Source organism: Bacillus rossius (genome assembly GCF_032445375.1).
Source record: "Bacillus rossius redtenbacheri isolate Brsri chromosome 4 unlocalized genomic scaffold, Brsri_v3 Brsri_v3_scf4_2, whole genome shotgun sequence".
In the NCBI taxonomy this organism is placed as follows: Eukaryota; Metazoa; Arthropoda; class Insecta; order Phasmatodea; family Bacillidae; genus Bacillus; species Bacillus rossius.
In genome coordinates this window covers 51,244,478-51,268,217 of record NW_026962011.1, presented here as the reverse complement: position 1 = coordinate 51,268,217, position 23,740 = coordinate 51,244,478, and the positions used below count along the sequence as shown (strand labels likewise).

The 23,740-nt window shown below is 34.4% G+C and overlaps 1 protein-coding gene across 3 annotated transcripts in view; it reads left to right on the top strand.

Annotated features, from left to right (window-relative positions):
- Window positions 1-2,294: 2,294 nt before the first annotated feature.
- Window positions 2,295-23,740, top strand: part of LOC134542100 (pineapple eye protein-like) — a 45,676-nt gene continuing 24,230 nt past the window's right edge. For 2 of the 3 annotated variants that reach the window (XM_063386044.1, XM_063386046.1), the window contains exons 1-11: window positions 2,295-2,472; window positions 4,195-4,376; window positions 9,253-9,354; window positions 11,757-11,881; window positions 13,508-13,679; window positions 14,031-14,134; window positions 15,437-15,553; window positions 16,983-17,122; window positions 19,122-19,206; window positions 20,188-20,221; window positions 23,241-23,516. In XM_063386044.1, coding sequence (XP_063242114.1) covers window positions 4,203-4,376; window positions 9,253-9,354; window positions 11,757-11,881; window positions 13,508-13,679; window positions 14,031-14,134; window positions 15,437-15,553; window positions 16,983-17,122; window positions 19,122-19,206; window positions 20,188-20,221; window positions 23,241-23,516 — 1,329 coding nt within the window. In that variant the 5' untranslated portion in view covers window positions 2,295-2,472; window positions 4,195-4,202. Of the gene's footprint in view, window positions 2,681-4,194; window positions 4,377-9,252; window positions 9,355-11,756; window positions 11,882-13,507; window positions 13,680-14,030; window positions 14,135-15,436; window positions 15,554-16,982; window positions 17,123-19,121; window positions 19,207-20,187; window positions 20,222-23,240; window positions 23,517-23,740 lie in introns of all 3 variants that reach the window. The other variant, XM_063386045.1, reaches the window with a different exon arrangement.

Genomic DNA, 23,740 nt, shown 5'->3' with positions numbered 1-23,740 from the left:
GTAACTGAAATTCAAGCACATCAGCATGCACTAAGATGGAATTAATAATTTCTAGAACAGTGTGCTGAAAACAATATACAAACTTATGCTTGCAGCTCTCCAAAGCTCTAGGTGGGCATTCATATTTCAACTTACTGTTCTTAAACCAAGCAAATGACTGATTATGTGTTACAGCTTCGTTCAGAAGCTAAGTGTAAAATGTTTCCACATTTACTCAGTAATGCCTTAAAAATGTCAACATCATTGATTAAATTAAAGTTAGCAACCCACGTGGCTTCGCTCAAAAAAATTAGACAGCCTTAGACTTGTTCATCTCTCATTTTGCCGTCACCCGACCTCTGTGAAAGGTCCGGGGGGTACCTGACGGGCGCTACGGGCGTCGCGATGCTGCTGTTGTCCGGAGGGGCGCCAGGCTAAGGACTGCTAGGCCGTTGATGTTGGGTCGTGGGTACTCTGCCCCCGCGTGCCCCGCCAGGTACACGGCTTGAATCTAACCTGAATGGTACTCCCTTGACTGTGAAGGCCGCGCGGCCGTGTGGAGGACGGGAGACTACGGAAAATTATTGTACACGAGTTGGTGAGAATTACCTTTAATTTAGTCCCGCTACAAAAACTCTCACCAACACTTGGCGACGTCTAGCGGTTACACAATTAACACAAGAAAAAAAAACACTACGCGACACTAATGGTTACAACGGCAGTCTCGCGGGACGTGGGTCGATGCTCACTGGAGACGGCCAGCGCCGAAAGTTAACGGGTGCAGGGGGGGCTCGATGAGCGGGCTCCTAAGTTCAGAGAAACACTTACTTGAGTGCAGCCGGCAGGCATATGCACGGTGTCCTTAATTAAAAATACTTTCGCTGGAGTCAGCCAGTACCGTAGGTTCCGTGATACGGTACGTAGCGCGGTATCACACTGAAGATGGTCGGGATAGGCCCAGTTCCGCAAAATACGCGCCGAGTCGACGTGGGCAGCGGTGAATTAATAAAAGGATTTAAATTTGAAGATGTAGTACAGAATAAAAATAATCAATGAAACAAACAACTTGAATGCTGCCCACGGACACACGTCTGTTCCCGGCGCGGAGTGGTTGGAGACTGCCGAACATGGCCGCCTCGCAAGGAAGAGAAACTTTCTCTTCTTTGTGAGTCGGCACCAAAAACTTATAATAATTTAATTGGTTATATGATGAGTAAAAAACATGCTCCAGGTGCTTGATTAAAACTTTGCACCTGGTAAATATTTGCCTAAGGCTTAACAATTGTTTTACTTGAATAATTAATTTTAAAAGCAGCACCAAGTTGGCGACTGTAAATTTAACTACAAATTGTCTCAATGTGCACTGTATGGGTTTGAATTCCCTAAGTTTGGCTAGACCACTATCATAGGCCAATTAATCAAGGCCCGTAGCTGCTGTAGCTAGTAATGAGGGTTGTTTTCTGTTCCGTGCGAGCCGCGCACGCACAGAGTCTCTACGACGCACTTGCTCACTGCATGTGATTACTTAATTTCGTCCTAATGCCTCGTTTGGGCATTGTTTTCTGTAGTTGAGCCCCCGTAGTTTCGTGTCCTGTTGTTTAATTCAGTTAATTGAGTTCACGCCCGGGGCGCTCGCTTGACTCAATCCGGCTGGGCGAGGGGCGCGCTCCGAAAACGGGATACAGTACTGGCGGTGCGGAGCACGGGCTTAACGGCCATGGTCGGTACGACGTCAATTTTGAAAGCAACTTCGAGCTCGAAAAAAATAATTGTTTGAGATTAATGGAAGAAGGAGATTTTGATTCACGTTAACAGGAGCTGGCACTCGCAAGACATCTCCCATGACCCTCTAATGTGGCTGATCAATCAGGCTCGCCATTCATTAATGGTATCTGATTCACAAACTCAGTGATACAAATAAATATGAATTATTTATAAATATTATTTTGAGTATAATGATTCACCATAGAATAATGGTTTAATCAATTTATAATTGTTAAATATACCTTCGAATAATTATTTTTGATTTATCAAGTCAATTTTTTTTATTTATCTCTATTGAACATTTTCACCTTTGAACTTTTATATTTTAAATACTTTATTTTAATTAATAAATACTAATATACGAACCAGGCCTCTAAATATTTGTACACATACATAGGCCTACACACTAACTCGTATACAAACTCACAACACACATATATATTTATACACTCACAAATACACATCATTATAATGATTTTTGCGGAATTAAGTTTTCATATTGTTTTTAAAGTTAAACTTACTAGCTGATTATTTTTTCTCAAAATTATATAAAAATTTATTTCATTTGTACCTAACAATTACTACCTACTAAATTATATCATTTTCTAATTATTTTGTATTATTTCAGTAAATTGTTCCTGCTTTTTGTGTGTTGTGCTTCTATTTGCCGCTCTTTATTAGTAAATGTTTGGAAATAAATAGGAGTCAGACAGCCATCTTTTTGTTTGGGTGAGTGTAATATTTATTATTAAGTTTCCGAAATCTTTATTGGAGAACGTTAACTGCTATACGTATGGATAATAATTTCAAGTAAGGTTTCCAAAATGGTATTCGAGTTCCAGGCACTTTTTTGACTGAATTCTCCAAACAACTTAAAAATTTCAACAGTCCAATACAAAACTGCACGAAATTCATTCTGACTTCCTTCACTCAAATTGTAAGTATTTGCAGAATAATGTACGTTTTTTTTTTTCCTTGGGGATTTGTTTGTTGAAATTTTGCAGCATGACAGAAAATTAATCTTAAAGATAAATTTCTAGATTGTTGGCTTTTCCATATAAATTAAGTAAAAATTAAAAAAAAAAAAAACGAACTGTACATACGTTCCTGTGTTTATCCTAAAAGCAGCGTTTTGAAATACCTTTTGGATTCTGAGAAACTTGCGAGTGGATAGGGCCATGAAGTAGAGAGAAATTGTGGTGTAAAAGCTATTAAAAAAAATAAAAATATGTATTTTAGAAATGATTAAAATTACTTTAACAAATATATTACTGCTAATGTTATAGTTTTACATCAATATTTACTTGTTCTTAAATTGTAAAAACACTTAATTTCGCAGACTTCGAGGCTGTTTGCAAAACCTTTTTGCAGGTAATTAATATCTCAATCTGGCAGAATTTGGATCTACCCAAAGTTTGTATACAAATGTTTACTTGGTCAAAAAAGCCTTGCAGCCAATTGTTGTAACCTCACTATTGTAATTCAAGTCATTAAGAATGCACCGAAATATTGATAAGGTATTAGAAGTTGGTAAACTGCACATGAAATGTGACTGGTATTAGAGAGTAGAGGACTAAGGGAGTGTATTCAGTTTTTAGGAATTAACAAAAATCTCTTCATTGTAGTTTATCAGGAGAAGTTTTATTTTTTCAGTTTAATATTTTCGGAATGGTTTCAAGCAGCTACTTCCTAACTGAAATTTGTGAGGTTTTCAGTATATGTTTTTTCAATTGCATTTTATTTTATTTTTTTTTGTTTGCATTCACCTACTTCTGTAAAAATGTTTAATTGTATCATGATAACAGGGCAATCAGTAAAGGGCCACTAGACATCTTTTGTAGATGTATACTTGCAAAGACTAAAACTTGTTTAAATATGGCATTGGTACACTGTGGGTTGAAGACTAAGGCTTATCTGTATTTTTTTTCTAATAGAGCAGCTTGTTTTTAAATGCCAGTTATGTACTGTATATTATTTTGTTCTTTGATAATCCTGTTAAAACTATATTGATGTTCAATAATCTGGCAAAATCGTTAAGCTGACATGGATGTGGTCTTGAAAGCTCATACTTAAGTTCTTATTTTAATTGTGTAGAAGAGTATTGACTGGTAATACAGGAAGGCCCAAATCGAAATATTGTAATTGTATTAAATATCAGTTCATGTTAAAACAATTCGGATAGTTTTTTTTATACTACAATTTAAGAAATGTAATGCTGAAAAGGGCTATGGTACTACAGGGAAATCGTGCTTTTGTTTAAGAGTATTGAACATAATACCCTAAAATTAATTACATAGCCCTCTTCTGTATTTAGATTAGATAAACAGTTCTAAAAAGCTCTTTGGAGGGATAGCAAAGCAACACGTAAAACTTATACCTAAACAATGTGTTTCTTTGTCTTGTCAATGTACGTAGTGAGGCAAAGGGAATTAATATCCACTTTTGTTTTAGAGTGCAGAATGGCAGCCATTAGCATTCCAGTGCCAGAAGAACAGGAAAATCCACCCGGCAACCCTGATTTGAAGATATGCACAAACAAGAATTGCATGCTTTGCAATGAAGACGGCAGCGACGAATTTAACCTTGGAAAGTTGTATGAGTTTAAAGGCATTGTGGCACATTACTACTGTTTGGTAAGTGAGAAACCATCTGCAATTGTGATGTAAATAGAGCCAAATACGGATTTAGATGCAATAGCCATCAGATTATGTTTTATTCCTATGGAATAACATGTGGTGTGTTAATTAACACATCTATCTTACTTGAAATTGAAGGTTTGTGTGTCATTTATATATTCTCTTAACAAGAGAGTTTGGTAAATATGTAGAGTCGCTGTATATGCGAAAAAAAATGCTAAAAATCCGAAAATACTTTTATTCTATGCTCTTTCAATTCCTCTTTTCAAATCAATAGGCGGAGATAAGAAATTCCAAATACTTTAGGAGATATCGAATTTTTTAATTTTCATCACAATACCTGCGTATTCATGCTGCGATTACCATTGTTTCTTGTTTACGAGTATCTATTATGTTTCTTATTGGACAATTTTGTCACGTGACAGATCCGTGATTGGCCAGTATTCAAATGAACCAATACGTGATTATTTATTTATTTATTTATTCATGTTCTGTCGGAGGTATCGCGACGTAGGTGAACGACTACATCATTTCATTCTAATGGCAAAGGAAATGTACCCCCCTCCAACTTAGGTGGGCTTTTAATGTTTCTAATTTTAAAGTCTTATTTTTTATTTGGATATTGTTGCGCAAGTAATAAGTAACAAAAAAAAATTACGTGAGTTGTTAATGTTCATCATTTGTCCGGGTTTGTTAGGTCAGGTCAGTTACATTATAAATACTTTAAAACTAAAGAACCATTGAAATTAAATCATACTATTTTTAATGTACACTTAGTTTGAAAGTACATATTCATAATGTAACTGACCTGACCTAATCGACCATTTTAGTTCCTACTGATCATCCTTTGTCACGGTTTGTTTGGTCAGGTCAGTTACATTATAAATATTTTAAAACTAAACAGCCATTAAAATTAATTCACATTATTTTTAATATCACCTTAGTTTGAAAGTATTAATAATGTAACTGACCTGACCTAATCAACCATTTTATTTATTACGCATTCACGAACACACGGCAAAATAACAAATATGGCTGCGTTCCAATGGTTGTACAGGTGTTGTATTGCTAAATTAAAAAATTCGATATTTCTTAAAGTATTTGGAATTTCTTATCTCCGCCGGTTTTAATGAAAAGAGGAAGTGAAAGAGCATATAATAAAAGTAATTTCAGATTTTTAGAATTTTTTTTTTTTTTTTGCAAATACCGCTACTCTACATGTTCAAAATTAAAAAATTCGATATCTCCTAAAGTATTTGGAATTTCTTATCTCCGCCGGTTGATTTGAAAAGAGGAAGTGAAAGAGCATAGAATATAAGTATTTTCGGATTTTTAGCATTTTTTCGCATGTACCGCTACTCTACATATTTACCGAGAGTTTTGTCATACCGTTATTAATTTTTCTGCCATTTTATTCGTGATGTCCACCAATCTTCTAGTGCCCAGAGTACCTAATTTGTTTTATTAAAAAAAAAAAAAAAACACCTGTAGATTAACAGTCCATCCAGGCTCATGGAACTATTTCAAATTATTCTTTGGGGGAATAACTGTCCACAACTGCACATAATTCAATGTAAACTTAGCAAGGTTTACACCTTGATAAGATGGCACCAAATCAGCAAAAAAGAGTCTGGGGTAAATATGTAGTTGAGCGGTATGTGCGAAAAAAAATGTTAAAAATCCGAAAATACCTTTATTAGATGCTCTTCAACTTCCTCTTTTCATTAAAAGCTGCGGAAGTAAGAAATTCCAAATACTTTAGGAGATATCGAATTTTTAAATTTCATCATATGTAGTTCGGCGGTATTTGCGAGAAAAAAAATGTTAAAAATCCGAAAATACCTTTATTATATGCTCTTCAACTTACTCTATTCATTAAAAGCGGCGGAGATGAGAAATTACAAATATTTTAGGAGATATAGCCGTTCTTATTTTGCTATACAAGACCTGTATAATCATTCCACCGGTGCAATTTTTTTTTTGCCATGTGTTTGTGAATGCCTAATTAATGAAAATGCTCGATTATGTCAGGTCAGTTACATTATAAATACTTTGAAACTAAGCGTACATTAAAAATAATATGAATTAATTTCAATGGTTCTTTAGTTTTAAAGTATTTATAATGTAACTGACCTGACCTAACAAACTGGGACAAAGGATGAACAGTAACAACTCACGTAAAAAAATTTTTTTACTTATTACTTGCGCAACAATATCCGAATAACAAATAAGACTTTAAAATTAGAAACAATAAAAACTCACCTAAGTTGGAGGCGGTAATTAAACACTGTTTTTTAAACAATAAATGAACTAAATAATCACGTATTGGTTTATTTGAATTCTTGCCTATCACGAACAATCACGTGACATCATTATCCAATAAAAAAATAGATACTCGTAAACAAGAAACAATTGTGAATGCCACATGAATGCACTGGTATTGTGATGAAATTTAAAAATTCGATATCTCCTAAAGTATTTGGAATTTCTTATCTCCGCCGCTTTTAATGAAAAGAGGAAGTTGAAGAGCATATAATAAAGGTATTTTCAGATTTTTAACATTTTTTTTCGCAAATACCGCTGAACTACATATGATGAAATTAAAAATTTGATATCTCCTAAAGTATTAGGAATTTCTTACCTCCGCCACTTTTAATGAAAAGAGGAAGTTAAATAGTATAGAAAAAAAGTATTTTCGGTTTTTAAGTTTTTTTTTTCTTTTTTCTTTTTTTTTTTCAAAAATACCGCCCAACTACATATTTACTGTCTGGATCTATGACCTAAGCCCTTGCGCAGTTATGGTGTGAGGCAAACTAAACTATTCTCTATTTGATCAATGTGCAGAGTTTTAGCTTGTATTTTACTCACCTTACTCCACAAGCAGCTCTTAATGTCTTAGTGAAAAGGCTCATGTGGTAGAAATGGTTGGTCATGGAAAAGTGTTTCTTTTTGTCCATGAACATCAGAGTAAAATTTGGTGTAAAATCTCTTTAGTATATTATTATGACAATTTGACAGTTTTGAGTGATCAAAACATGAATTTATTCAAGTCACTGATCCATGGACATGTTTAATTCTTCCTATGGTGGACGGATGTAGGTTAGAAGCAGCGTAAATAGGCAAAGTTTATCATTCTTTAATCTAGTAAACGTTGACAACTAATTCGACTAGAGATATTAGTTATGAACTTACACATTTTTGCCTTGCCATGTTTGGTTTCAGCAGAAATATTTTATGTGTTATCTATGTAACGGTGCAGGCCTCCGACTAGCTAAATGTGGTCCGACAGTTATGTACGTTAACACAAGAAGAAATTTTCTGGGTGCCGAAAAAACTGTTCCGATCCATTAAAATGTTATTTAATGAAATAAACTGTTTCGAAAAACTTTCACTGGTATTAAATATTTTTATTATTCATTACAGAAAATTCACAGAATGCAAAGATGGCCATAGTCTGTCCAAGGTACTGTTCCAGATTATTAATAAAAACATCACAGATTAAATATCACTGTTTGTAATATCAAAATGGTTGGCTTCCATGGTACCGAAAACGCGGTGCTCACTGCGCATGATGCAAACGGAATGACCTCTGTCCTCTGCACAAATGCAAAGTTCATTGTTGCATCATGTTGTGCTCCTGGTGACTGTGATCTACATTCTAATTTAAAATTTCCAGAAAGATTTCCAGATCGACGTAGCCTGAACCACAGTCAGGAAATAAATTGTAACTATGTTATGTATTCTGAAAAAATGGTTGACTCATTCTCCACGGAGAAGGACTTGCCCACGTGATGTATCTAACAACCAATCACAGTCACTAAAATAATACCATATAATAAAACACTTTACAATATGAAAACTTCCAAATATTCCTTGCTGTTTTTTTTTTTTTTTATCAAGGGATACATCACAAGTCCTTGTTCACATGCTATTACTGTTTTTATTATTATTATCATTATTATCATTATTATTATCATTATTATTATGCTGCTGTACCTAACAAAATTATTGCATCAGACTGCTTTGATGCAAAGAATAATGTCAAAATAAATACCTTGTGAATAAATGTGCTAATGTAACAAACAAGCAATGGTTTTACCAGACAAAGTAAGCAGATAGATGGTAGACCCAACAGCAATTGGCCGACACACACAGGATGAGCATGCCACATACTTGCAGTGACCAAAACAGATACAATCAAATTATAAAATTAACAAAAACTAAGGATATAATAAATCACAATAACAACAAAAAACAATAAACCAAAGAGTGAAACCTCAAAAGAATAAGGAAGTTTACCTTCTTTGAAAATCATTTATGCAAATATAGGGGAAAAAAAATATAATGGACTAATAAAGGAAAACTAAAAATTCTAGTAAATAAATAATCATAAAAACATATCATCATAAAAAATACATTGCTAAAACATGAAAATCTCTAAAATGAATAAACAGCTGTTAGGAGCGTGACATTCTGCATTGCTACACTGCAGCAGATCTATTCTTCTGTGAACATTGTTTCTGCCCAAGCTGCTACAGCATAAAGTTTGAGAATTGTTTTGTGTTCCTGAACACACAGTTGAGTAAACATGGGAACGGAAATCATTTACTGAAGTGTTGCAACTTTTTCGATCTTTGATGCCTACTCATCTGCTAGCATGATTAGAAAATATTCAGCACATATTTTTGATACCTTTGCCATCTTGGCTCTTTAACAGCACTCAAACCTTAAAAATTTATCAGTATTTGAATATTTTATTTTATATTACAAATGTGAAAATTTTGGAATGGCTTTGCGTGGCACTTCTCAGAAATAATAATTGTTGGCTACTCAACACTTGAAAAAATCAACTAATTAGATATTTAACTTACAGCTGTTGTCGTCGAACATGCAGCAAAGAGGAGACGACACAGAGGGAATTTTTGGTTTCCTGCCTGTGGACATCCGCAAAGAAATTGCTAGAGGACGGAACCTGGTAAGTTCTGCCATGCGTTGGGCAGTGATCCAAGGTGTAGTCAGATGTTCTGTTCTTGTGTTCAGAACCCTCTCAAACTACTGAAGATGGTCAAAATCAGTAATGCTTGTTTGTAACAGTTCTGCTGTTTGTGGAACTATAGTGATAAGTTGCTGGGAAAATCAAACAAGCTTTAATCATTTATGAAAGATGTGATATGAATTACTAGTAACTGTATTTCTACCTCAAAATAATATGTTATATATAAGATTAATTTAATTTGCAATGCCATCTATCCCTTAGTTTCAAAAATTAATTAAATAATACTTCTCTTCAAAATATAAATTTTGTCATTGCAGATGTTTTTTGCTTACATAAACGGGCTGGAAGAACGTCTAACCCCAGACCGCCCCCTCACGGGCTAGATAAAAATATTCAGTGTGGAGTGTACTTTAATAAACACTTGCATAAATCATTTGGGTGCTAAAAAATTACTTTAGTCCCAAAAAAATGTTACTTTTGGCAATTGGTTTCTGGAATAACGTCTCTCGGACACAAACTGGTATTAACTGTTTTTTTTTTTTTTTTAGTAATCTTTCACAAATATATTCACAATTCGTCATATTCGCCATTTTCAAACCATGAGAACAAATACATGTTTAATTTAACAACAAGATGAACATAACCTCTTACAGACTCCAAAAACCAAACACGTCGACTGTTCGCAAGTACCGAAGGATGAATATTAGAAGATTTTTCACAATTAAATCCCACGATTGCACACGAACTCACAGTATAGGCCAAAGGATCAAGTCCTTGGAACAGAGGCGAGATCACTCAAGCATTGCTGCAGGCAAAATACCTGCGAACTGCGGTCAAAAAATTCTAGGTATAGTTCGAAAAGTGATAAAAAAAATTTATTATACATGGTAGCGCCCAGACCACATCTGTGAAAATTCTTTATAACTCAAATGCACGACCTACCGGCACCTCATTCCGACGCTACTTAAGGAGGCTACGTGCAAATGCGTACCACCCGAAGGAAGTGGCAGGTACACAACTTCTTCAGCCAATCACAACACATCCCTCAAAAAACGTAGCAGTATAGAAATTTTTCTACTCCTCGCAACGAGGCTTTTCCGGCAAAAAATACAAGAAAAAATCACAAATTCATATTACATCATTTTTAACCATTCACAAAAATGCTTTGAAAAAATATCAGCCAATCATGCTGCATTTCAACAGCACTTCAACTAACTTCCGAGTCTTTTTCTCTGGACTCTGTCCCTCTGTTCTTTTCGCAACCGGCTAGCTATTGCATCTTTTCGTTCAAACAAAGGGCCATGGCAAAATAAAATACAATAAAATGTCACATTAACATTATTTTTGAACAAAGCAGAAACAAGCAATCCTTAAAAAATACATGAAAACAATTATGTTCAGGAGATATACACTTTTATTACAGAAATAATATAGTTTTACTGGAATACTTTGTATTTTACATAATATTAAATATGTAGTAGGTATTTAATATTAAATGGTTAGTTTGGTTTCAGCTCAGATGCATTCAACATCATTATCAAAGTGCGTGTATTTTTATTAATGCAGTAACATTTTTATGAAATTCCTTAGAAAACCTTAAAAATCCTAGAAAAACCCTGGAATTTGGTTCTGCTGACAGAAGCCATCCTGATTGTCTGGTTTGATTTATATTCCTTTATGTGTTAAACTTGCATAGTATTCTTAAGTATTGTTTTTAATGTTTCTCAGACCTACAGAGTTTTTCCTGGAAGTAATTGGATTGATACTGGCAAAGAGAATTTATTACAGACAAAAGTCTTGTAAGTAGGACGCTGGTGAATTCACACATTTTTTTCCATTGCTCTTACACCCCCTGGAACTCCTTCCTAAGAGATGCTGCGAAGGTTCTTCGTCGTGGCATCTTGAATTTTTTGAATGGTCAGGAAATTGCGTCCTTCCATGACCCCCTTCACCCAGGGGAATATAAAAAAGTCACACGGGAGACAGGTCTGGGCTGTACGCAGGCTGTGGCAAGTTTGGAATTATTTTTTTTCTTGGCCAGTAACTCCCTGGTCGCCAAGGTGGTGTGGCTCGACAAGTTGTCATTGTGGAGGATCCAGCTTTTAGCAATCTCAGGACGGACGCGATACGAGCATTGGAAGGAACGTTGGCAGCACTGTGTGACTTCACAAGGGTCCTACTTTAAAGATTTTTGAATGTTAGTCATGTTGTCTGTAATAAGCTGTCTTTGTCAGTATCAGTCCAGTTACTTTCAGGACAAACCCTGTGTGTGGTTATGTCTGCACCAACATTTCTTCGGTGTTTACTACAGTTCACTAACTGGATATTTTATGTATTTGACATTAAAATAGTGTGCCTTTTAAAATGTTTGTTGTTTACAGAGATGTTACTATTGTAAAATGAAGGGGGCTACGATAGGATGCTGTAGCAACAGATGTAAGCGTGTATTTCACCTACCATGTGGCAGAAAAAAGGATTCCCTCCACCAGTTTTTTGCGGAATTCAGGTAAGCTTTTTTGTTAGAAAATGGTATTTCAGAATAGATTTCTTGTTTGTATTCATCCGTGTAAATTGGTGTCAATCTGACGTATAAGGTGGCTTAATGGGTTAATCTTAAAATTTAAAGAAAACGTTACTTGGTGCATTAGTTATTTTCCCAAACATGTGGTAGTAAGCATAGTTACCACACCTTTGGCAAGCATTTTGTAGAACCCTGTTTTCTATGGAAAGGGGCAGTTCTCAAGATCCAGCAGCAATAATTTTCTTGAGTTGCTAGAGTTTCCTTTGCCGATAATGAAGAGGCCAGCCTAGGGACTCTGATCCTTCCCTACTGTCGATAGTCTTGCATTTCTACCCTCACAAGTTGAAAGCTGCAGCCGGAAAACTGAAACCAACCAGTAGTTTTTTACTTAGTGATATTACATGAGTATTCACCAGTTTTGTGGACTCAGATTTGTTCTGCGTTGCATGTAATTCAAAGAAAGCATGTTAATATTTTAGTGTAATTATTTTCTGCAGGGTTTTTTGTATTTCTGTTGCTTAACTCTGAAGACAAATCTGTAAAAAGTATCAAATGTTAACATTATTTGTCTTAATTATAACTATGTCTTGTTACAAAAACAAAAGACTACCAGGTTTTTTATTTAAAATGTTTTACGCTATTTTTTATGTGTCATCGAGAAACCTCCATTATTGAGCTTTCTATATGGCATACAGTGTAACCACCAATGGCATAAGTCCAAAAAAAAATGTTTTAATCAGTCTTTCCAATTGCATGAATCATTCAAAGAACAGAATTGTTTTTTGTAGTCCAATATATTTTGTGCAGTGAAAAAAGTTGTTTGAATGAAACATGTGAAAGGTTAAAAATTATTAGGTATTTTTTAGTTACTACCTAAATAGACAGCTGCTTTGCATGTCGTGTTTAATTCAAAATAGAAATCTTCTCTAAAATAAAATTTTTTTACCTTGTCATTATATTGTGTGTTCTTAAATGATCCTTGCAATTGGGGTAGGTCAAGTTGCTGAAATTGAGGATGTTAAATTTATTTAACCTCCTCAAAAGCAGGTTCTTCAAAGAAGTATTCCATGGTTATTCATTGGGCCATCATCATTTTTATAAAATTTATTCACTGCTTTCTATTGCTTCAGCTGCATTATGATGTGCGTGTATTCTAATTTCTAAGTAAACTTGTTAGTTTATCATTCACAATTAATATATGCCCCAGCCCTGATAATATTTTTTTTCTTTTATGATAGTTTTGGTCTCAAACGCTTTTGAGAAATGGAACACTGTTTTGGAAAAAAGACTTTGTGGAGTCACTAGCTGACAGGATGGTTAATATTGTGTTTTAAGTACTAGGGCATATTGTCCTCTGTAGTCGTGATAATGTCTTGTGGAACTGGGAGACTTGAGCAGCAAAGCTATTCAGAATTTCAAGTGCATATATCTAGTGTGACTCAAAACCATGTACATTATTTTTTGTCTTCAGTCTTCTCTGTTAATGTCATAAAACAAAAGTTCAGTGCAAATACTAGAGATTTCTTCAGCTCGTTAGTTTACTGCCAGCTGATGATTTCCCCAAGCAGCTGTAAATGCAGCGAATGCAGATGTAATTGGTGCTTGTGATAGGTCCTACTGCGGGGATCACCGGCCTCTGCTCAACGTGAAGAATCTAGAGATACCACACGATTCTGTGTGCAACATTTGTTTGGAAGTTTTCAAACCCAAACCGTCTAAATCAACTATTCACTCACTATTAGCATTTTGTTGCAAGAAATGGTTCCACCGTGTTTGCATACAGGTTGGTGCACTTTATTGCGCATGCGATTACTGTTATCAGTGACAGATTGGTTCATTTTATTATTTTTACCTGGACTTGCTTATTTTTCCCATCTGTTAATTATCAAATGTTCAAAAAAAAAAAATTTGTGAAATATTAATGCTGACTGAAGAAAAGTAGTTTTAGAAAACTATTTATTATTAATGAATATTTTAAATTATTTTAATTTTAATGTGTGCATTCATATAATCTGGAACTGTGGAGGGTAGAATTTGGTTTGCTTTTCAACCAAATTTTGTAGAGTGGATAGATACTGTTGTTTAGAATCTTTTTCAATGAATATTTTCAAATTTAAATATTTTACTATTTCAGAGATGTGCCTTGAACTCTGGCTATTTCTTCAAGTGCCCAATGTGTAATAACAAGACACTGTTTCAGCGTGTGATGCAAGACCACGGAATATTTATTCCAGAGCAGTAAGTAGATATGCATTGTGTGGGAATTTTCAGAAAATTTATGATGTAGTTAGTGATCACATTAATGTTTTACTGCTTAATTTATTTCCTGTTACATTTTAAGTGAGTATATGTAGGTATTACTTGATGTATTGTATTTATGTCATTAGCTGGTGTACATGAAATTCATTTACTAGTAGTACAGTATTTAATTTGTGTTAGTAAAGTTTTTGGAAATAGTGCTTTATACCATCACTGGCTTTTACTATGAAAAGGTTATGAGTCTTGGCTGTGGAACTGAGTAGAGAGTAGTAACAGCTCATTACAGCCTCATATTTGTTTGTAATGGATAAAAAGAGAAATTGCACAAACACTGCTATATTGTATACTGTGCACAGAAGGTTGACATAAGCTGGTAATCTCAATGGGACTGCAAAATGTACCTATGCTTAAACTAAAGGTGTTGAGTGTGTTTAGAATAGTAAATTGTGTTGTCTAAACTGATTTGCAAGCCGTGTAACTCTGAATTAGATTGACTAGCAGCAGGGTGGTGACTGAAAGAGTTTGCTTAGTAGGTATTTTGTAGAACATTCATTTAGTTCATGACTAAGGGTGGTCAAAATTCATTATTGATGAAACCGGGAAAATTTTAAAAAAAAAAAATCACTCTTTATTTGATGTGTAATACAAATAATCTTACTTGGTAGGTAGTGATTATAAGTTAATACGCTGCATTTTGTTTTAATGAAATTTGCTGTGATGTAGTCACCCAAAAATGAGTTTTTCTTTGAAAGACCACCGAAAAAATTGGGGATCATCTTATAACTGACCACAATGGCGAAATGGGAAATATGATGAGCATTTGTATTGTAAAAATGTAGAAAAAAAAAATTGTTTTTTGTAAAAACATTGAAATTACAGAATTTCTTTCTTTATTTTTTAATATCACTTTAATGCTTTAGCAATGACATTAAATAATAGTTAGCATTTTTAATTCTCACAGAGATTTGCACAAGAAAATTAATATATATATTTAGACGTTTGAGTTTTTGTGCAGCGACTACTAAGCAAGGAAAGGAAAAAAAAAAAAGTGAGTTAATAATTTTTTCCTTGGAACTTTGACTTGCATGATCGTGGGTAATCTTACATTCAGAGTGAACTTATTTTCTGGCGAATACGGCGTGTGGACGGACAGGAAAACTAAACTTGGAGCAGTGTCACGTGCTGGCTGAAGTGCTGAGGCAGTACAAGCGGCGGGACGGAGAGAGACTGGCGAGGAAGGCAGTGGCAGCCAGCCAAGTGTGCACCGCGTGTGCCTCGCAGGGACGCAGCGTGGGAGCTGGAGCCGGGAGCCTACAGAGAACTGCTGGACCGCCACAACCAGTGCGACGCCAGGGTCTGCGTCTGCCCCAAGGGGAGGAACTTCAACTCCGCTGGAACGTAAGCTAGTTGCAGTATGTTGTATAGTTGTACGTACATAAAAAATACCTGTTGCCAATAAATCGGTGTGTGTTCCGTTACTTCCAACAGCCTTCAGATATGAAAATTAAAGCACATAATTTTTATATTTCATTAATTACAACCTGTAAGTTGTACACTATGCAGAACAGACAATGTGCTTCAGCAGTATGTAAAATGTATTGTAATAGATAAACTAATTGATGAAAGTGATTCTGATGTGGAGGAAGAAGTAATTTTTTTTTTCTTTAGTTTCGGTGGAGGGATTTCAAACTGCAGGGGTCGGCTTGCAATCGAGGTTGGCCTTAATCCACAAAAATACAGGGGTTTCACATAGGCAGATGCTCAAAGCTACAGCTTGCAAAAGCAGCATCAGCAGTTTCAGATTCACAGCCCGGGGTTGTCCGTGTTCTGCGAGGTCAGGGAAGTTGAAACAGGTCAGGTAAATTGACTCGAAGACCTTTTAAAAAAGTCTTGGACATTGCCCATTGATGTTAAACCTGAATGGGATTGTGTTTTTAGTAGACGGTCACACGCACTGTGGAATGGCTGTAACCAAGATTCTGTTTGAACAAGGCCGGCTATGGAGATGTTGGAGGCTGAATTAGCTTTATTATTATTATTATTATTATTATTATTATTTTACCAAAACATTGAAAATAAGTAAATTGTTTTTAAAAAAATTGTTTTGGGGAAATTTGTCATTATAGTCATTAAATTTCATTACAGATTTGTGTGTGGCCTGCAGCCGCTTATTTAGTACCACAAAAGTTTTGGTACCAAAGGTTTTTTTTTACCACGTGCTGAACAGGAAACATTTTCAGTGGGGGAGTTTTGTCGTCCGTGTCAGGTGGCGGGCGAGTGACGCAAGTATGCTCCAGTTCATGAAACTTGAGTCTGTTTTGAGAAACACTCTGTTAAAAAGAGAGCACCACTGTTCATTGGACTTGCATTTAGGATAACCTGGGTTTGAAACCTGGTTTAGTGTTCCTGATTTTTTTTATTTCTGTAGTGTTCTTAAGTCATTCCTGGCTGATGTAATGGTTCTTTACCTAAGACTGTTTGCAATGGCATTTTCCTCACCTGATTATACTGAATCATAATTTATATGATTTCCAACGTTTTCGTTGTCAGACATAAACTATAAATTAAATAATTAAATATGTATTAATAAATCAAATTTGTACAAAATTAAAGTGTGTCGCTCTATTAAAAACTATGATAAATCTTTAAAGAAAAAAATTGTTCTTAAAAACATAACTGACAAAAATATGTTTTTGGTGCCAAAGGTTTTTCCCCCCCCCACAAAATGTGCTGAGCAGGAAACATTGTCGTCCGTGTGAAGGTTGGTGTGTGAAGGTTGGTAGCCACACGTGTGCAGTGTGTTGAGAAGTGTGTTGCGTGGTTGCAGTCGCTGGGCGGTGGTGCTGTGCTCGAGCTGTGGTTCCCAGGGCATGCACGTGCGCTGCGGGAAGCTGGGCTTCAGGAGCCCCGCCTGGGAGTGCCCCGTCTGCGTCTCCGCCCACTCCCAGCACGGCCAGCCGGCTCACGGTGATCATTGCTTCCACGTCGCGTGCACTGGCACGTTTCTGTGAAGAACAGCAGTAGATTCACAGAAATGTGGTTTCAATTTTTTTTTTTTGACGTGACGACGTCTAATAAATTGATGAACGCCGGCTGCATGCACGAAAAAGTGTCCCATTATGCACATTGTCCCGTTACGCTGTGTCCCGTTACGCTCATTGTACTCTTGCGTCACATCTATCTCTCTTCCACTCGATTGGAACAACCATCGATTTGACTTTTTCGAGGCACATTAAACTTGAAACACACACCCATTCATTTCCTACTTTTCCTATCATCGTCCTATCCTTAACAGAATAACACAGATTGGAAGAAGTTAAATAGCAAACATGTATAAAAGTTATAGTTAAAATAATCTCCTTTCGTTAAAGTAATAAACATATTTGAATTAATGAGTGCAAATAAAAGTAAATTTATCAATTAAATTGCAGATTTCATTTCACTCCTTTGTATCCATACAAAATAGTGAGAATTCAATAAAAATTATTTAAATTTTATTCATAAAAGTATGCAATCATTTCATCAATGTTTTGTTATGACGTCACGTTAAACTTCGTCCGTAAACAGACTACAGCCAACCAATTTTTTTTTTTAATTTATCTTTTTATTTTATGTCTGCATAATTTTCTGATGGTTTGTGTAGGTAGCATTCAGACATGTTTAATGTAAAGTTAAAAATTATAATCGTTTATACATTATTTAATTTCAAGATTAAACTTGATGTTGTTGGTGCTTGTGAACCACCCTGCAAATCAATGTAAAATATTTAATTGTTACTTGAATTCTGGGATTCTTGAATTCTCTTTAATCAGGAGAAAATAATTTTTAAGTATCATAATATGGGTATTTGACAAAATACATTTGGTAAGACTTACGTATTTTTTTTATAACAACCAAAGTGTGAATATATAAAGAAATCAAAACAAAAATATTTAAAATGATCTGTCGTATCTTTGTCATTTCTCACCGCACTTTCACACTCAAACTAATTGTTTTGAAGAATTTCCCTCAACCTTATTTAACTTCCCTTGTGGACCGTAGGGCCTATCTTGATGCACTCTTCATTCACAACTGTTACACTTCTAAAATCAGTTGCATGTATCTTGAAAATAACTGGCTTCAGAATTGTCCAATTTAATTCTTGCTTATGTTAAACTTTATGTACTCTTTATACTAATACAAAATTATTTACAGGCTTATATTAAATTATAATAAACTTTATTTGAATTCTAAAAATGTATAAACTTCATGATAAAATTTCAATTTTTAACATTTTTCTTTAATAAATTACAAAAATTATAATACAAAAGAAATATTCACACTGATAATATATATCAATATTTTACATTTTTACTATACTTAATATATTAAGTAGTTCATATTATGCTATTTTTGTTATTAATTGTAAACGTGTTTTGTCTTGGGTGTTTACTGTCTTTCTGTAGTGCCCATCTGCAGGTTCCTGTATGTGGTGCCTTCACTGCCTACCTGCTTGCAGAGTGTTCTTGCATGCAGTGCCTGCATTTTGTTCTTTTTATTTATTTTTGTGTACATTTTTTTTCTTATAAAAATCTTTATATGTTGTGCCCACCTTAAACGTTCCTGAACTGTTGGTGGACATCGTACAAACTATAAATAAATACAATAAAATAAAAAAGTAGTAATAAAGGACAGGAAGCAGACACTGTGCAGTACTATTGTTTATGCTCCAATAAGCTGAGACGGGTAAACAAAGACTTCCCTTGTATGTATTAATAGAATTTTACTGAAGAAATATATGGTATATAGTGCGACCTGTAATTCAGGGCGACCCTTACTGTGGAAATGTTTGATTTGTAAGCCCAAAATTATAGATGCTACCCCTCTGCAGGTGCTAGTTAGTATATAGATTTTCTGAAGGTATTTGCTGTGGAATGTGGAAACATCAAAATCGTTGGCTAATGTAGTAATATTGTTTGAAATGCAGGAGTTGATGCTGCACAGTCCAACTCTGAGGCCATTATAGAAATAGAAGACAGTGATGATGATGATGTGCAGCTTATTTCAGTCAGGTACGTTCATGAGTGGCTCAAGAGAATTTGTGTGTGATTGGCATATTCTTTAACCCCTTAATATGCCAACAAAGAATTCCCTGCATGCTAAGTGTGGTGCAAATTTGAGCAATAATTTTTATACATAAGGGGTTTTCCATTCATTCATTCATTCATTCATTCATTCCATTCATTGAGTTTCTGCAGTATTTTACATGTTAGGTCACATCATTAATGCCCTTAGTTTTAAAAATGTCACGTCTGCAGTCGTTTATGGTGGGCGATAACTGGAAGAAGGAAAAATACATAGTGCAGTAGGTGTGTGTAATCTGTTCTCATCAGATGAAGAGAGTGATGATGTAAACCACAGTTGTCGTAGCAGCAAAACGGAAAAACAAATTCTCGAAACAACACAGTTTTAAAGCCATAGAAAAACAATATTGTATTTCTCAGGGCCGCTACTTTAAACTATTACCGACCACCCGCCTCCCTGCGATTAGTATATTTCCATTTTGTTTTCTAGTTTTGAGTTATTATTTCATTGTAAAAAGCTTTTTCACTGTAATGTAAATCCTTATCCGTTTATATTTTTTTCTATTTAATGATTTTTATCCTACAATTTTTCAGCCATTAAATTACTGAGACTCCAGTGGTATTGTCAATTCTTTATGGGATTGTCAAGAAGAGAAACATTTGTAGAACTCATAAATAGTAGGTTTAATTTTTATTTTTATAAGAAATAATAAGCTAATTAATATTCTTCCCGCCCACCTCCAATCCTCCTAATGTTTATGACTATCCAACTAATATCTTATAAAAATTATGACCCAAAAGTGAAAGAAAAAACTGTCATTGACCCCCTTAAATTCTCGATATAGTGGAGTCAGCACTTGCAGAATTGTGAGAATCTAAGAATTAAAGAATAGACTTTGACTTCACTAATTATGATGACTGTCTTATAGTAAAGAAAAAAAATAATAATGTACCTGATTTTTGTTGCAGCATGGGTAATCAAGATACAGAAAGTGCAATAGTGGTAAGTTACTTATTTGTTTATTATTTTCATTCACAGCTGTGTACATTTTATTACATACTTTAAAGTTAAGTTTACAAAATAACTCTCTCCTGTACACGGAAATGTATTCAACAAATTTTGAGTGAAATTAAAATGTTCATAGTAAAAATATTTTCTATGATTCTGATAGTTATACGCTACCTGTGTACTAGAACACATGAGCTCGTTATGGCTTTATTCTTAAGAATGAATCAGATAAACATGCTATTCAATCATTTAATTAAATTAACTTTTATAACTTTTCCTTTGATCATATCACTGTCAGTACTCCTTTGCTTATGTCAATGTCAGTACTCCTTCGCTCATTTCAATGTTGATACTCCTTCGCTAATGTAAATACTCCTTCCCTTATGTCAGTGTCAGTATTTCTCTTGTCAATGTCGCTACTCTGTCGCTCATGTCACTGTAAATACTTCTTTGCTTATGTCAATATCAGTACTCCTTCGCTCACGTCAATGTCAGTACTCCTTCGCTAATGTCAATTTCAGTACTCTTTGGTTCACGTCAATGTCAGTACCGTGTACATTCCAATTATTTTTGCACATTTTTCTCTTCATCTCTCTCACAAAAAATGGCAGCATTAGCATAAAGAGAAATCTCTGATTTGTTACTGTTGAAATATATTAATATTAATTGCAGAATTCTTTCAGGTTCTGTTCTCGCATGTCCATCACAAAACCTTTTTTTGTACAGATTACAGATTGATTTGTGTTCTGTAGGCAACCAGTCTGCAGCAATTTAAGTCTTAGTCTATTTTTTGAGCCAAGATTTTGTGATTTTATATTTTGACTAATTGTGTTTGCAAAAAAATTAATATTTTTTTTGTTGTACTTTTATATTGCTACCGTATTTGTTTTTTCCTTCGCACCTATCCTATTATTATTCTACTTGTATTATTATTTTAACTTAAAAAGCACACTTTGCATTTAGGTAAATGGATACTGTGTTTAGTTAATGAAAAATATTTACTAGTTGTGTTTATTTTCTTATACTAAGCCTGTGAACCTTCTTTCTTATTTTCAAACAAAGTTTGAATACCAATAATAAAATATTCTAGAATATGAATACCAATTCCAATTAATAAAGAGTGGAGAATTTTTTTTAGTCAATATTTTTTTAAGTTACAAAGTTTTTTTTTTAATTTAAAAAAAAAAAAACCTTGTACATAGTATTTTACATTTATTTGGTTTGAATTCCTAAATACAACTATCAAAGAAGTAGGCTTTAAAATTTTTAGGTCTTTTTTTTTCAGTGGTTACTTGCCTTGTTTTCACCTTATCAAGAATTTCCATATTATACAGATTATACTCCAGTGTGAATTTAAGCACTTTGCTGTTCACTGTGTCCATATTAAATAAATTCTGAACTCTATCAGACCCATTTGTATATTAAAATTGGAATGTACATGTTTATATATAACAGATTTACTCTTATCGTCAAATTGGATCATTGCACGAGATTATATGAAACAAATTTTCATTCACTACACTTTGAATACAAACAAATATTCATTATTTTATTGTGTTACAAATTATAAATTATTCATTTAGATTTTTTTTTAAAATTTAAAATGTATTTGCACTTGCTTAATAAATGGTCACTGCTGGAATAATCCAAGATGTGTCAGAGACAAATGAAATAAGAATGTGCAACTGTTATATCAGTGTTTGGCTCGGTTACACTTGAAAGGTTGAATGTCTAAACATTAGGCCTGTGTGGTTACCCAATTTTTCTGTTCCGGTTTTGGTTCCTTCAAAAATACCAGACCCAAACCCGACTTTTCATTATTTGTATTTCGGTACTTTTCTGTTACTTTGTGATTCATCATGTTTACTAAACTGCGAAAAGGTAAGCAAACACGTAATAGTTTATCTGGCAGAATGTTCGCGGAGAGGTAGGAACCAAATTAAGCTATTTTAGGTTTGATTTTTTTTTCTTTGTAAATTATAGTATATAATTAATAGAATTCCTGACATTCATAGTGATTAGTTTTTCCTGCGTGATCTCTGTTTTAACAGATAAAAAATTTCAATGTATAATAAAAAAGTAATTGTGTCATAGATACAGTTAAATCCAACATTTATTCTTTCATTTCCTCTTAAGATTGGTAGTACTGTTTTTTTTTCTCTTGGATGATTTTTGGTCATTCATGCATTGAAGGCCAGCTACAATGTAAACAATGCATGCATGCTAGACTAACTGCATAATGAAACAGAGCAGGTTGAAACTGTAAACTATTAAGAACAAATTACATTAGAATTTTAAGATAATACAGTAAAACTCTCTGAAGAAAATTCTACATAAGTTTAAATTATTTTTCACTTGATCTATAAATATATAAATTTTTACCCTTTTAGTAAATAATTATCCTTCTTAATAAGTAAACATTTCAAAGTACCTTGGAAAAACATTTTTAACAGTGTTTTATCAATGCAGAACTTTAAAAAAAAGACTTGTATCTTTGTCGTTAGGGTCTAGATGCTAGCAGCCATTGGCCTATTTTATAGTTTTAAGTTAGCTTATAAAAACCTAAAAAATAAAGTTTAAATACTTAAAAAATAAAGTTTTATTGTATTATTAATCATTTTGGATAACCAAGTTATGTCTTGGAAACCTTATTCATATTTTTAGTTTATTATTAAAAATAATACTTTTTCTTTTCTTTCGTGATAACCAAAACTGGAACCAAGAACCAGTGTTTTTGATCTAAAACCGAAGAACTAGAACCGAACTAACCAATAAAAACCCAAACCGCACAGCCCTAGTGTTTGTGTGTGTGTGTGCGTGTGAATGTGCGTTTGTGAGTGTGTAAATGTGTGTGCATGTGTGTGCGTGTTTGAATGTGTGCGAGTGTGGATGTGTGCGTGTGTACGCATGTGTAAAAAAAATCCCACCCAACCAAAGTCCGTCTCAAGTTACCTTACCATTCTTGCAATAAGCGCTATCCACTCAAATGTGGTGTTTCAACTTGTTAAAATAGTGCATCGATGATGAAGAAGGGAGCCCACTGCAGCTAATCAAATCAGACACATTGCTTGCCACGCCTGGCGGGGGAGCAATATCGGTGATGACTATTGCTGCCTCTGACAAGATACAAGAGGTGGTAGGAGACCTCAATGTGGTGCACCAGCGGCGAATGCCTGACCCTTCTCAGCCTACGCAACCATCGCAACCTTCGCAACCTTCGCAACATTCGCAACCTACGCAACCTTCGCAACCTTCGCTGAAAATTGTGTCTGTGGTCGGTGGGGTGCAGGTTAGCATTATACTCAACGCTTGTGTTTTTTACTTTTGCCGATCCTTTTCCGCCGTTTGTGTTTTTTACTTTTGCCGATCCTTTTCCGCCGTTTGTGGTAAATAATTCCATTCCGCCTGTGAATTTCCCAAACCAAAATTCCGCATCCACTCAAAACAAAATACTGCATGTTATATTAATAATACCTAGGGATCCAAAACTGGTTAATTAAACTGACCAATAGC